The sequence below is a fragment of the Oryctolagus cuniculus genome, chromosome 17, assembly GCF_051225735.1.
Source record: "Oryctolagus cuniculus isolate XC-2025 breed Fujian yellow rabbit chromosome 17, ASM5122573v1, whole genome shotgun sequence".
Classification (NCBI taxonomy): Eukaryota; Metazoa; Chordata; class Mammalia; order Lagomorpha; family Leporidae; genus Oryctolagus; species Oryctolagus cuniculus.
Window position 1 is genome coordinate 21,040,643 of NC_142883.1, and position 12,216 is coordinate 21,052,858.

At 63.1% G+C, this 12,216-nt stretch overlaps 2 protein-coding genes across 3 annotated transcripts; both read left to right on the forward strand.

The window, feature by feature from the left end:
- Window positions 1–254: 254 nt before the first annotated feature.
- LOC100344434 (keratin, type I cytoskeletal 19) lies at window positions 255–4,130 on the forward strand. The gene is made up of 6 exons (XM_002719381.5): window positions 255–826; window positions 2,492–2,574; window positions 2,791–2,947; window positions 3,239–3,400; window positions 3,521–3,646; window positions 3,770–4,130. Exons 1-6 carry the CDS (start codon window positions 407–409, stop codon window positions 4,022–4,024), a joined length of 1,203 nt encoding a protein of 400 aa, XP_002719427.1. The 5' UTR covers window positions 255–406; the 3' UTR covers window positions 4,025–4,130.
- Window positions 4,131–8,247: 4,117 nt separating this feature from the next.
- On the forward strand, window positions 8,248–12,216 carry KRT15 (keratin 15). 2 transcript variants are annotated; one of them, XM_089317826.1, is made up of 9 exons: window positions 8,248–8,403; window positions 8,437–8,846; window positions 9,688–9,770; window positions 9,872–10,028; window positions 10,314–10,475; window positions 10,574–10,699; window positions 10,803–11,023; window positions 11,429–11,454; window positions 11,876–12,216. In XM_089317826.1, exons 1-9 carry the CDS (start codon window positions 8,322–8,324, stop codon window positions 11,968–11,970), a joined length of 1,362 nt encoding a protein of 453 aa, XP_089173952.1. In that variant the 5' UTR covers window positions 8,248–8,321; the 3' UTR covers window positions 11,971–12,216. The 2 variants fall into 2 exon arrangements, with proteins under 2 accessions (XP_089173952.1, XP_008269673.1); XM_008271451.5 differs by having other exon boundaries at window positions 8,248–8,846.

Genomic DNA, 12,216 nt, shown 5'->3' on the forward strand with positions numbered 1-12,216 from the left:
TGGTGAGAGGCAGAGGGTGAGTGAGTTCCTGGGGCCAGGTGTATCCACCTGTGTGTGTGTGTGTGTGTGTGTGTGTTTGCTGGGGTGAATGTGTGTTCCCGGGGGAGAGCCGGGAGTGGGCTGGGGTGGGGCAGCTCCAGGCAGGGCAGGGACCTCGGGTTCTGGTAGGGGAGGGCCGGGGGGCAGAGCTACCAGGAACTGACCAATGGGGTGAGTGTCCATGTTTGCGCTCTGGAGCCTGCAAATTCCTTGGGGCTCAGATATCCGCCCCTGACACTGTCCCCTCCCCCTCCCCCTCCTGCCGTGGGCATAAAAGGCGCCAGGTGAGGGCCTCGCCACTCCTCCTGCTGTCTGCCCGACTCAGGCCAGTGTCGCTCGCTCTCGCCGCAGCCTCTTCCTCCTCGCCATGACTTCCTACAGCTATCGCCAGTCGTCCGCTGCCTCCTCCTTCGGAGGCCTGGGCGGCGGCTCCGTGCGCTTTGGGGCCGGGGGCAGCTTCCGCGCGCCCAGCATCCACGGGGGCTCGGGTGGCCGCGGCGTGTCTGTGTCCTCTGCCCGCTTCGTGTCCTCGTCCTCCTCTGGGGGCTACGGCGGCGGCTATGGGGTCGCCTTGGCTGGGTCCGACGGGCTCCTGGCTGGCAATGAGAAGATCACCATGCAGAACCTCAACGACCGCCTGGCCTCCTACCTGGACAAGGTGCGCGCCCTGGAGCAAGCCAACGGCGAGCTGGAGGTGAAGATCCGTGACTGGTACCAGAAGCAGGGGCCCGGGCCCTCTCGCGACTACAGCCACTACTTCAAGACCATCGAGGACCTGCGGGACAAGGTGGGCGGCGGCCCGGCCGCCAGAGTGCACCTGTTGCGGCGAGGCGGGCGGCGGGCCGTGGGCGGCGGCCGCAGAATCCCCGCCCGGCGGGCTGGGCGCGGCGAGAGTCGGGGTGGCGGGCGCCGGGGCCACCTCCCGTGGGGAGCGGAAGCGAGCCCGTCCGGGGAGGGCCGCGTGGGTTGAGGCCGAATGAGCAGGGCAGGCGCCCGGGGCGGAACCTCAGGGCAGGACCCTGGAGCAGGAAGTGGAGGCGGTGGGTAGGGGGAGGGGAGCTGGGCAGGGCAGGTAAGTGGGTGGGGCCCGGGAGGCGGCGGGGCGGGATTTCGGGGCGGGAGGAAGAAGGGGCGCGGGTCTGCGAGGCCTGGGTCAGGGGTTCCGGTGGCACGCGGCGTCGGGCCGCAGCGGGCAGGTGCGGGAGTTTGTCATGGGAGGAAGTGGTCCCTTTTGGGCCAGACCTATCCCTTCCCTGTGACCCCTGCATTCCTTTCCTCTGGTTTTGCAGGTCTGGCTTCCTTCTAAGGCTTTGGCCCCTCCCACTGCCTTTGGCCTGGGGGCCCCAGCTTTCACGGAGCTTTGGGGGTAAAGGGAGCGGGCGCTGTGGCCGCTGCTCCGGGTACAGGGAACGCAGGCAGGGGTCCCTGGTCTTTGCTTGCCCGGGAGCACCGGCTACAGCTACAGCGGCAGCCCGCCCTGCGGGAGCTCGGGCCTGCCAAGCTGTGTCTGTATCCAGGACGCAGAGCCAACCAGAACGGTGACCACAATAAGAAAGGCGTCTTGTTGTGGCCCTCACACGTCACCCCCACCCATAGAGGCACACGTTTCTAAAACAATTCCTACCCTGCTCGGGTGATCCCTTCTGTTGTTTTGCTGTGCTTTAACATTTTATTTATTTGAAAGGGAGAGCAGAGTGAGGGCTAGGGATCCCCCATCCACTGGTTCACTCCCCAAATGACTGCAACAGCCAGGGCAGGGCCAGGCTGAAGCCAGGAGCTCCAGGCAGAACATCGTCCTGCTCTCCCACCCAAGTAGTTGAGCCATCTGCTGTGTGCGTGGTCAGGAAACTGGAATGGCTAGCAGGGCCTGGGCAGGAACCCAGGCCCTCAGATAAGGGGTGTGGGCACCTTGAGTGGCAGCTCAGCCTGTGCACCAAAGGCTACCCCCCAAACATTGAAAGTGAATGAAGTTCTATTCTGTTTCAATACAAAACCCTGCAAATCACCCCCTGGTGTGCTTGACTAATGAGTTGGGACCTGCTCTCTCCAGAGGCTGTAGAGATGAGGTACAGAGTGCTTAGCAGGTGCTCAACCACTGGGATTCTCTCCCTGCAGGCAGGATGAGCCTTGAGTGGGGGTGCAAAGGGGGAAGCCCTTCTTGGTGCCTCTCTTGATCCCCCCCCTCCCCTTCGGTTCCCCTGTGTCTGGCTTATACACCCCCTTCAGGCCACTGAGAATGTGTCTGGGCACAGGTCTCAGAGTGTCCTTCCCAGGCCTGGACCCCTGCAGTGTTTCCTCCTGCTCTGACTCTCAAGGCCTCCCAGGGAGCAGGCCATGCGGCAGCAGCGGGGCAGCTGGGGCTTCGGTGTGCAGAGAGCCTGCGCAGAGGCAGACGGTGGGTGGGCAGTGCCGGTCGCTGCACCGGTGCCAGCCTCCTGCCTCTGCCTTCCAGATTCTTGGTGCCACCATTGAGAACTCCAAGATTGTGCTGCAGATCGACAACGCCCGTCTGGCTGCCGATGACTTCCGAACCAAGTGAGTGACTGCACAGGGGTGGGGGCTGCGCGAGTCAGGGCAGAGAGGGGTTGGCACTCCTGGGCTCTTAGAGCGGCTCAGTGCAGTGGGAGGACTGCCTCTTGTCCCTCCCTCCATCCCCCTTCCCTCCCAGCTGGCCTGCAGCAAACCCTCCAGGCTGGGTCTTCGGCACTGCAGAGGAAACTCTGGGCTGATGGCAACTATTCCCCCTGAAAGGTTTGAGACGGAGCAGGCCCTGCGCCTGAGCGTGGAGGCCGACATCAACGGGCTGCGCAGGGTGCTGGATGAGCTGACCCTGGCCAGAACCGACCTGGAGTTGCAGATCGAGGGCCTGAAGGAGGAGCTGGCCTACCTGAAGAAGAACCACGAGGAGGTACGTTTCGCGCTGGGCCCTGTCCATCCTGCCCCTGCTTCCCAGGGCGGAGGGCACTTCCGTCCTGTGTCCTCTGGCTGCGGCCAGAGCCCTGTGTGCGGATCACAGCTCCCTGGGTTTCAGCAGGGGATGGCGGCCTCCTGGTCACCCTCCCAGTGCTGCCTCCTAGGTCTGCACCTGAACTCGCACCCGCCCCCCAACTTTGGGTTGAGGAGGTGGGGGAGTGACTGGCCCAAGCCCAGCAGGCTCTGGGCCCTGACACACCCACCTCCCTGATGTCTGTCTCTCCAGGAAATCAGTGCCCTGAGGGGCCAGGTGGGTGGCCAGGTCAGCGTGGAGGTGGATTCTGCTCCAGGCATTGACCTAGGCAAGATCCTGAGTGAAATGAGAAGCCAGTATGAAGTCATGGCTGAGAAGAACCGGAAGGATGCCGAGGCCTGGTTCAACAGCCGGGTACGCAGTGGGGAGCCGGTGCCCTTGGCGGGGTGGCAGGGAGAGAGAGGGCTCGAGGCGCCACCACGCCCCAGACACCTGCCTCCATGCTGATCCCCTCTGCCTCCTGCCGCGTTGCAGACGGAGGAGCTGAGCCGCGAGGTGGCAGTCAACACGGAGCAGCTCAAGAGCAGCAGGTCCGAGGTCACCGACCTGCGCCGGACCATGCAAGGCCTGGAGATCGAGCTGCAGTCACAGCTCAGTATGGTACGTGGCTCCCGGCTCGGGGCAGGGGGAGTGCGGTGGTGCAGCCTGGCTCGTGGTGGCCGTGCCCACACCGGCTCTGGGAACCAGGCCTCACACCTCCTCTGCCCCCCCCCCCCCCCCCAGAAAGCGGCCCTGGAAGGCACGCTGGCAGAGACGGAGGCCCGCTACGGGGCGCAGCTGGCGCAGATCCAGGCGGTGATCAGCAGCATCGAGGCCCAGCTGAGTGATGTGCGTGCCGACACCGAGCGCCAGAACCAGGAGTACCAGCAGCTCATGGACATCAAGTCGCGGCTCGAGCAGGAGATCGCCACCTACCGCAGCCTGCTCGAGGGCCAGGACGCCCACTACAACAACCTGCCCACCTCCAAGGTCATCTGAGCTGCCCGGCTGGCTGCTGGGCTCTGCTCCTGGCAGGGTTGCGGGAGGGGAGGGGTCCTTCCTCTGGGCTCCTCCCCTGAGCTGCCAATAAAACTTTATGGCCTGAGGGAGGCGGGAGTTTGCTTTGTTAATTCAGCCTGCTCCAGTTTAGATTTTCTTTTGAACCCAAGTTCACCCTGTCCCGGTAAAGGGAAGGGACAAACATACTTTGGTTGTCATGGTAATTCCTGCGCGCACAAGTCTTCATTTCTCTCACCGGATCCGACAACGGCCTTGTGAACTAAACACCATTTCCACAGCGCGTGCAGTAGACCAAGGTCCCCAGAGCTGAGGGGCTTTGTTGTCTGTTTCTACTGCTCCAGCCCGTGGTGAAGGGGGTTTGGCTTCCAGATACAGTTTTCTCTCCGCTGCACCCCGTCTGGGGCTGGGGCATGTGCGTGTGAAACGGATTGAGCGATTGCTGTGTGCATTTAACCAAAGCAACCTTAGAAGGGGTTACGAGCTGCCATCTCGCAGATGAAGAAGCGGGCGCAGAGAGGTTGAGTGTTGTCCAGGGTCCCACTCCAGCTACGTGGTGGAGCCAGGACCAGGCTCTGTGTCTCCTGATTCTGGGTGCATGGCGCCATCTCTGCCCAGGTGGTCTCCTGGAGTTGGCAGCACTACGCCAGCGTTGCTGGCACGCCCGTCTGGATCAGAGGGAGGCTCAGCACTGCGGTCCCCTGGGGTGGGAGCGCATTTCCCCACTGAGCCAAAATGGGGGCTGTGGGGTTAGGCACCTGCCTGGGGCCAGCTGGGAGAGGGTGAACCTGTTGAGGAGCTCACATGCACCAACACACTCATCCGCTCCGGGGCAGCCCTGCATAAGCCCCTTTCGCCCACCAGCCCATTCCTGGGCCTGGCGCCTGGAACAGGACCCAGCTGTGACCCAGACCTCCCACACAGACCCCCCCAACCTGGCGTTTCTGGGGCCTGCCCTGAGCCTGCAAGGGGCAAAGTCCCAACTTTACCATATGACTATGCCCTGGGGCGGGTGTGGTCCTGCCCCTGCCAAGAACTGAAGCCAATTTGAGGCAAATGGGAGACCCATAAAGAAGGCCCACTTCCTGGGACCCGGAGGGTCAGGTCCCAATAAGAGGTGGCAAGGGAGGGACCCTGGTGCCACTCCTGTACCCACCCTGTCACAGCTCAGGCTAAGCCTGAAGGAGGCGCTCTGTCCCCAGTTTCCCTGGGGTCTCAAGGAGCCCCTTCTGTCACCTCCCTCACTGTCCTGTCTCCAGCACACACAGGTCCTGCTGTCCCTTGTAACTTCCCAGGAAGCCTTGGTGCTGGAGGCAGAGGCCTGGCCACACCCCCAGGCTGGGACTGCCTGGAGGTACCTGTCCCTGCCCGTGAAAGCCTGCATTGTTGTCACAAACCCTGCCTGGGTTCCAGGGCCCCAGGAATGTGGCTGTGGGGCGGGGTCTGGGCCCACACAGGTGGGGCAGGTGCCTGGGTCGCAGGCCTGGGTGTTTGGTGTGAAGCCTTCTTTGTGTGTGCATGGGGTGGGGAGTGGCGGGGACACTTTTCTGTCTCCATCTGGGAGCTGGCATTGGAAGAAGCCAGGAGGCTGAGAGGGGAGAGGGTGGGCTTGGTGGGAGGGGGGGCGACACCTTTGCATCAATGCAGATCTTCAAGGTGGACTGCTTCCTGTCCATCAATGCCTCTCTGTGAATTGGGCTGAGCTGGGCTCATTCCCATTTTCCTGATTGGTAGATTAAGGCCCAAAGCAGCACACTGTGCACATGGGAAAGGAGAGATTCGGAGGTTAGGTCACCAGGCCCAGGTGGTGCCCATTGTCTCTGGCACCTCCCTGGGCAGCTGAGGAGGGCGGGAGGATCCAGGGTTTCTGGAGACCACCCTCCCCCTCCTCCCTCCACGTGCCATTGAATGCTTGCTGTGGTTCTGTGACTGGGGTCGCAGCTAAGGGCCCTGCTGAAGTTGCACCCAGAGCAGAATCCAGCCCCGGGTTCTTTCCACTGGGCTGCACTGCCCCGGCCCAAGGCGGGAAGGCCCAGCTCCAAGACCCACCTGGCTGCGGTGGGCAAAGGACAGAAACTGGCCCAGCCTCCTGGGCGGGCGGCCTGCGGCAGGGCCTGGGGTGCAGTCTAGGCAGGGGGCCAAACACAGCTCCTTCCTCTCAATGCCCTCCCGCCTGGTGCCAGCTAATGAGGAGGCCCCAGGGCCCTGCCCCAGCTGGGACTGAAGCCAGGGATTTGCGACAGAAGCCACGAGGGGGCAGCTGCAGCTCCGGGCCCAGGAAAGCCACCGGGAAGGGCTGTGGGGGTGCAGGGGGAGCTGGCTGGGGTCCAGCCCTGCTGCAGCTCAGGGCGATGGGCGAGCGGCTGTTCCCGTGGTAACTGCTGGGGCCACGATGTCTGCAGAGGTTTAATGAGCTGTGGCTGATCTGGGTTTGATTATTTTTCTTTGGGAGGAGAAGACAATATCCTCCCACCCCGAGACAATACCGCACTGTCTGGGGCCAGGCTCACAGGTTCCCCACCCCCACACCGCGGCGCAGAGGCAGGAATGCGGGGTCAGAGGCCCCGACTCCCCTTACTCGCGGTGCCGCCTTGCACAGCCTACGTCACCTCCCTGGGTCCTAGTTTCGTTCCTCTGAAACCTGTGATGAGCACGGCTTGTGGGTGCAGCATGTGTGGAAGGAAAGACCCACCTTACGGCAACCAGGATAACAGCCCGCACTGCCCGGCAGGAGCTGGCGGTGGAGCGGCGGCGACACTGTTGAGCCCAAAGCACGCCAAGGCGCTCTCGCAGCAGGTTCTGATGCCCAAGGTCAAGTGCCCTCCCAGTGAGGGTATTGGGACATCTCAGGGCTGGACATGCAGCCCAGCACTGGGGCCCTTAGAAGACGGAGAGCCCCAGAGCTTCCCTGGAAGTAAGAGCTGAGTCTGGTACTTAGCATAAGGAAACTGCGACCTAAAACTCATACGGCCAAGCTGGCCCAAGCGGCATCAGTAGAGACAGGATTTGAACCCAGGCCCGAGGGATTCCAGAGCCCCGTCCACCCCACCACACTGCAGCCTTGGCCCAGGAAACCCCCCTCCTCCTGAGTCTCCCTCTCTTGTCTTGCTCGCTCTCTGCTCCCAGACTTTCTGTTCATTCTGGAGTCGGGGGCCAGAGGCTGAGCCACACCTGCACGTTGCATTGACCACAGTGTCAGGTGGCCCCAACTTGGAGGGCAGAGGGGATGGTTGTCCTCTCTGAGTGTTTGACTTGACCTTCAACATCTCTGGCCAACCAGCCTCCCCACGTCTTTGCTCTTGGCAATGTTCAGGCTGGTTGAGACTTCTGGCTCCGGCCCTCCTCAGCTCTGCAGTGCCCGACAGGACAAACGGGGGTTAATCTGTCCCTGCTAGGCAGCGACATGCCTCTCCAGGAGAAGGCAGGGGCTTTCTGGAATGTGCCCCGGCCTTATCTGCAGAGGTTTGCCCCAACGCGTCCCGGGAGCAAGCAGAGGTTCAGTGACATGTGCAGTTGGCAGGTGGCGGCACCATCAATCAGCCCCCTGTCAGGGCTCAGCCTGCTGGGCTTTTGCAAGTGTGCCAAGGCCATGGAGGCTGGGGTGAACTGGAGGAGAAGGAGAGATCCTTGGGTTGGAGGGAGGGAGGCAGAGGAACCCCAGGGAAAGGACAGATGCTGGTCGCCTCAGTTGGATCAAGTCTTCCTCTCCTGTCCTCAGCCTGTCTCCCGGGGCCCCACAGCTCATGTACCAGGTCTGTGAGCACAGAGCAGGGTTTGGGAAGTACAGTCCCCACTGAGAGTGGGGAGCCGTCTGTGTCGGAGCAAGGCTCCCAGGGCAGGAGATGGTGGTGGCCAGGGTCTGCCCATGCTGTGGGTCCTTGGGGTGGGAGAAACCCACCGAAGGCACAGCTGGCTGGGACTTTGCTCCCTGCTGCTCTCTCTCCTTTCTCCTGGAGTAGAGAGATGGACCCGTAATCCAAGTGTTAAAATCATGGCCTGGGGCAAAACACCATTCATTCTGAATCATCTTTTGTTGCATTAAAAAAAAAAAAAACCTGCAAGGAGCCACGTGGAGGTGTGCAGGCAGCTGTGTTTGTCGGGAGGGCAGAGGAGCTGGCTCGGCTCTGGGGGAGGAGACATGGTCCTGCACCCCCCACCCCCCACCCCCAGGGATATATAAGGAGCTCCAGGCTGGGGAGACAGGCGCTGTGCTCTGGTCCCAGCCCAGATACCTGCCCGCATACCCAGTGTTGGCTGAGACCTCACCGGCTGCCTGACCATGGCTACCACATTTCTGCAAACTTCTTCCTCCACCTTTGGGGGAGGCTCTACCCGAGGGGGCTCCCTCCGGGCTGGGGGAGGTGGCTTTGGTGGGGGTAGTCTTTATGGGGGAGGTGGCTTTGGTGGGGGGAGTCTTTATGGGGGAGGTGGGAGTCGCAGCATCTCGGCTTCTTCTGCTAGGTTTGTCTCTTCGGGGTCAGGAGGGGGCTATGGGGGCGGCATGAGCTGCGGCTTTGGTGGAGCAGCCGGTGCTGGTTTTGGTGGCGGCTTCGGAGGGGGGTTTGGCGGTGGCTTTGGTGACTTTGGTGGTGGCGACGGCGGCCTCCTCTCTGTCAACGAGAAGGTGACCATGCAGAACCTCAATGACCGCCTGGCCTCCTACCTGGACAAGGTGCGCGCCCTGGAGGAGGCCAACGGCGAGCTGGAGGTGAAGATCCGGGACTGGTACCAGAAGCAGAGCCCGAGCAGCCCGGAGCGCGACTACAGCCAATACTACAAGACCATTGAGGAGCTCCGGGACAAGGTGAGCCCCAGGTGACAGCAGGAGGGGAGCAGGTGCCAGGTGCCCTGCACGTGTCTGCTTCTGCCTGGGTGATGACTGCGTTATGTGCAACCTCGGCAGAGTGGCCGTGCACCTGCGTTCCAGGAGCACGCGCTGGCGCACATCTGCTCACCTTGGCAGTGTGGGCAGGAGGGCTCTTGGGAATCCCGTTAGGTCCAACAGGGGCACAGGTAGGGGCAATTATGGAGAGCGACTCACCCTCCCTGTCCCACACGCCCTGCAGGAGTCTGCTCAAAGTGTTCCTTTACCTCCTTGGCAAGAATGGTGCTGGGGTGTAACCGCAGGAGCCCCGAGTGCCAGGACCTCCCGCTGCGCCCTTCCAGGGGGCTTTGGTGCCAAGAACACTGCCAGGACTTGGGGGACCTGGGAGCTCTTTCCAGGCTCTGCCACTGTCTCCCTCACTGGCACTGGTTTCCTCCCCTCTAAAACGCCTTCTCGGCCCCCTCCACGTTCCGTAGACGCACAGCTGTGTCAAGGAGTGTAGGGGGCAGTGGCCGTGAGCTGTGCCCAGAGGGGCCGGTGCAGGAGGACCCTGGGGAGGGCTACGGCTGGAGCCCACTGCACCTCACTCTAGCACATTCTTGGCCAGCCACATCCCACGGGGTGGGGAGGGGGGGTAGGGTCCCAGGCCATGCCCTGGAGCCGAGGAGGGCAGCACCTCAGGTGAGGCTGCGCCAAGGGCCCCAGGGGCTTCCCTTGGTGGTGCCAACCTGGAGGTGGTGAGCGAGGGGTTGGCGGGTGGCAGGAGGGCAGCAGGGGAGGGAGGAATCCCTTAGGCATCCGAGCTCCTGGTCTCCTGCAGATCCTGGCCGCCACCATCGACAACTCCCGGGTCATCCTGGAGATCGACAACGCCAGGCTGGCTGCCGACGACTTCAGGCTCAAGTGCACACCTGCCTCCCCCGCCCCGCCCACCCCGCGTTCTCCTCTTTGCTGGGCCTTGCTCTCCCTCCGACTCAGCCGCCCGGATCCCTCTCTCTCCTCAGGTATGAGAACGAGGTTGCCCTGCGCCAGAGCGTGGAGGCCGACATCAACGGGCTGCGCAGGGTGCTGGACGAGTTGACCCTGGCCAGGACCGACCTGGAGGCGCAGATCGAGGGCCTGACTGAAGAGCTGGCCTACATGAAGAAGAACCACGAGGAGGTGCGACTGGGGGTGGTGGTGGTGGTGGGCGTGGCGGGGGGGGCTGCTGCTTCCTTTGTCACAGCTGGTAGAGTGCTTAGTGGCACAGAGGCCCTCTGGTCCTCTAGTGTGAACTGCTGACCTCCTGTGTCCTCCCTGGGTGGCGCCTGGGGCAGGCAGGAGATCCTCACGAGCAGTGGCGGGCGTGGTGAAGGCCAAGGTGACCGTGTGAGTGAGGGGCACAGCCACGGTGGGCATGCGGGACCCCAGACTCTCGGCTCTCTCTTCGGCTCCTCCACCCTGCAGGAGATGAAGGAGTTCAGCAACCAGCTGGCCGGCCAGGTCAATGTGGAGATGGATGCGGCGCCGGGTGTGGACCTGAGCCGCATGCTGGCCGAGATGAGGGAGCAGTACGAGGCCATGGCGGAGAAGAACCGGCGGGACGCCGAGGCCTGGTTCTTCAGCAAGGTGGGCCTGCCCTGCCCCACCCTGCCCGGCCAGGCCCGGCTCCCCAGGTCTCGCAGGAGGCCCCCGGGGCTCACTTCTCTCCTGCGTGTGACTCACAGACCGAGGAGCTGAATAAGGAGGTGGCCTCCAACACAGAGCTGCTTCAGAGCAGCAAGACGGAGATCACAGACCTGAGACGCACCATGCAGGGGCTGGAGATCGAGCTGCAGTCCCAGCTCAGCATGGTAGGGCCGCCTGCCCTCCACTGCCCGCCGCCTGCCGCCGGCCCGCCTCCACCGGCCAGGGCCCTGGGCGAGTTCTTCCCCACCTGATGTGTCGCTCCTGCAGAAAGCCGGGCTGGAGAACTCGCTGGCGGAGGTGGAGTGCCGATACGCCACGCAGCTGCAGCAGATCCAGGGGCTCGTGGGCAGCCTGGAGGCCCAGCTGGGCGAGCTGCGCTGCGAGATGGAGCAGCAGAACCAGGAGTACAACAGGCTGCTGGACATCAAGTCGCGGCTGGAGCAGGAGATCGCCACCTACCGCAGCCTGCTCGAGGGCCAGGACGCCAAGTAGGGCAGGGATGCGGAGCAGCGGGCTGGGGCTCTGGGGCAGGACCGTTTTTAAGGGGGTGGCAGGGTGTCCCCAAGTCCTCCTGGCATGGCCCCACGAGGAGTGAGGGGTCTGGACTCAGCGCCCTGATCCATGGCCATGCGTCCTGTCTGTTGGGTAGATGTAGCAGTTGGGCTGGGACACCTGATTCAGTGCTTGTACCATTCTTTGCAGGGAAATCTGCTGAGGGGGTGTTGCCTCTCCTCGGGGCCATCAGGGTGTCCCAGCCCCTGGGGGTGTCAGGAGTGGGAGTGGGGGTTGGGGAGGTGAGAGGCTGGAGAGGAGGCTCAGTCATCCGTGGGGGCTTCCCTCAGGGGTCCCTGAGCTCTCCCCTTTGCTCACCTGTGGTTCCTGCTCTCTTTCAGGATGGCTAACGTTGGCATCCGGGAAGGTAGGAAGGCTGGGACGGGAGGAAGGAGAAGCAGAGCCCACAGCCCAGCAGGGCGGGGACCCTCGCCAGCTCAGGCCACACTCCTTTCTCAGGGCGCTGGGACCCTCTGTTGGCTCCCGTGGGGGCTGGGGTTGGAGAGATGTCGCGAGACCTCCGAGGCGAGCAGGCTTTGTCCAGGGCATGCTCCTTGGGACCCTTGTCACACACTTAGAGTTTAGAGGCCCACACTCATGCTCGGTCCACGTGCAGACCACATCCCTGACCTCGTGGCTCAGCACTGGGCACACGCCTGCCATGGCTGCAGCCTGGCTCTCTGATGAGTCACTCAACACCTGCCTAAGGGCTGCTCTTGGGGTTGCTGTCCAGCTCTCCTGGCCACCTTGGAGAGAGGGACGCTGACACTCGTTCCTTCTTTCCTCAGTCTCCCTGGGCAGTGGCGGCGGTGGCGGCGGTTTCCGAGTCCACATAGAGGAATCCGTGGATGGGAAGGTGGTCTCCCGCAAGAGAGAAGCCTGAGTGCCAGACACAGGGAAGGCTCCCACACCACTGCGCCCTCCCTGGCTGCGAGGGGTCCAGTCCCACCCCCTGAGAGTGACCGACCGGCCCGAGAGGTCTCCCTGCTTGCGGCTTTGCATGCCCGCCCCGCCCAGTCCTCCCCACCCCCTTGAGAGCAAGCACAAGCCAGAAGCAGCTGTCTTGCGCAACAAGCTGGCTTGTACCGTGTCTGTTCCCACAATAAAGAATTGCTTTTCCTTTCCCAGA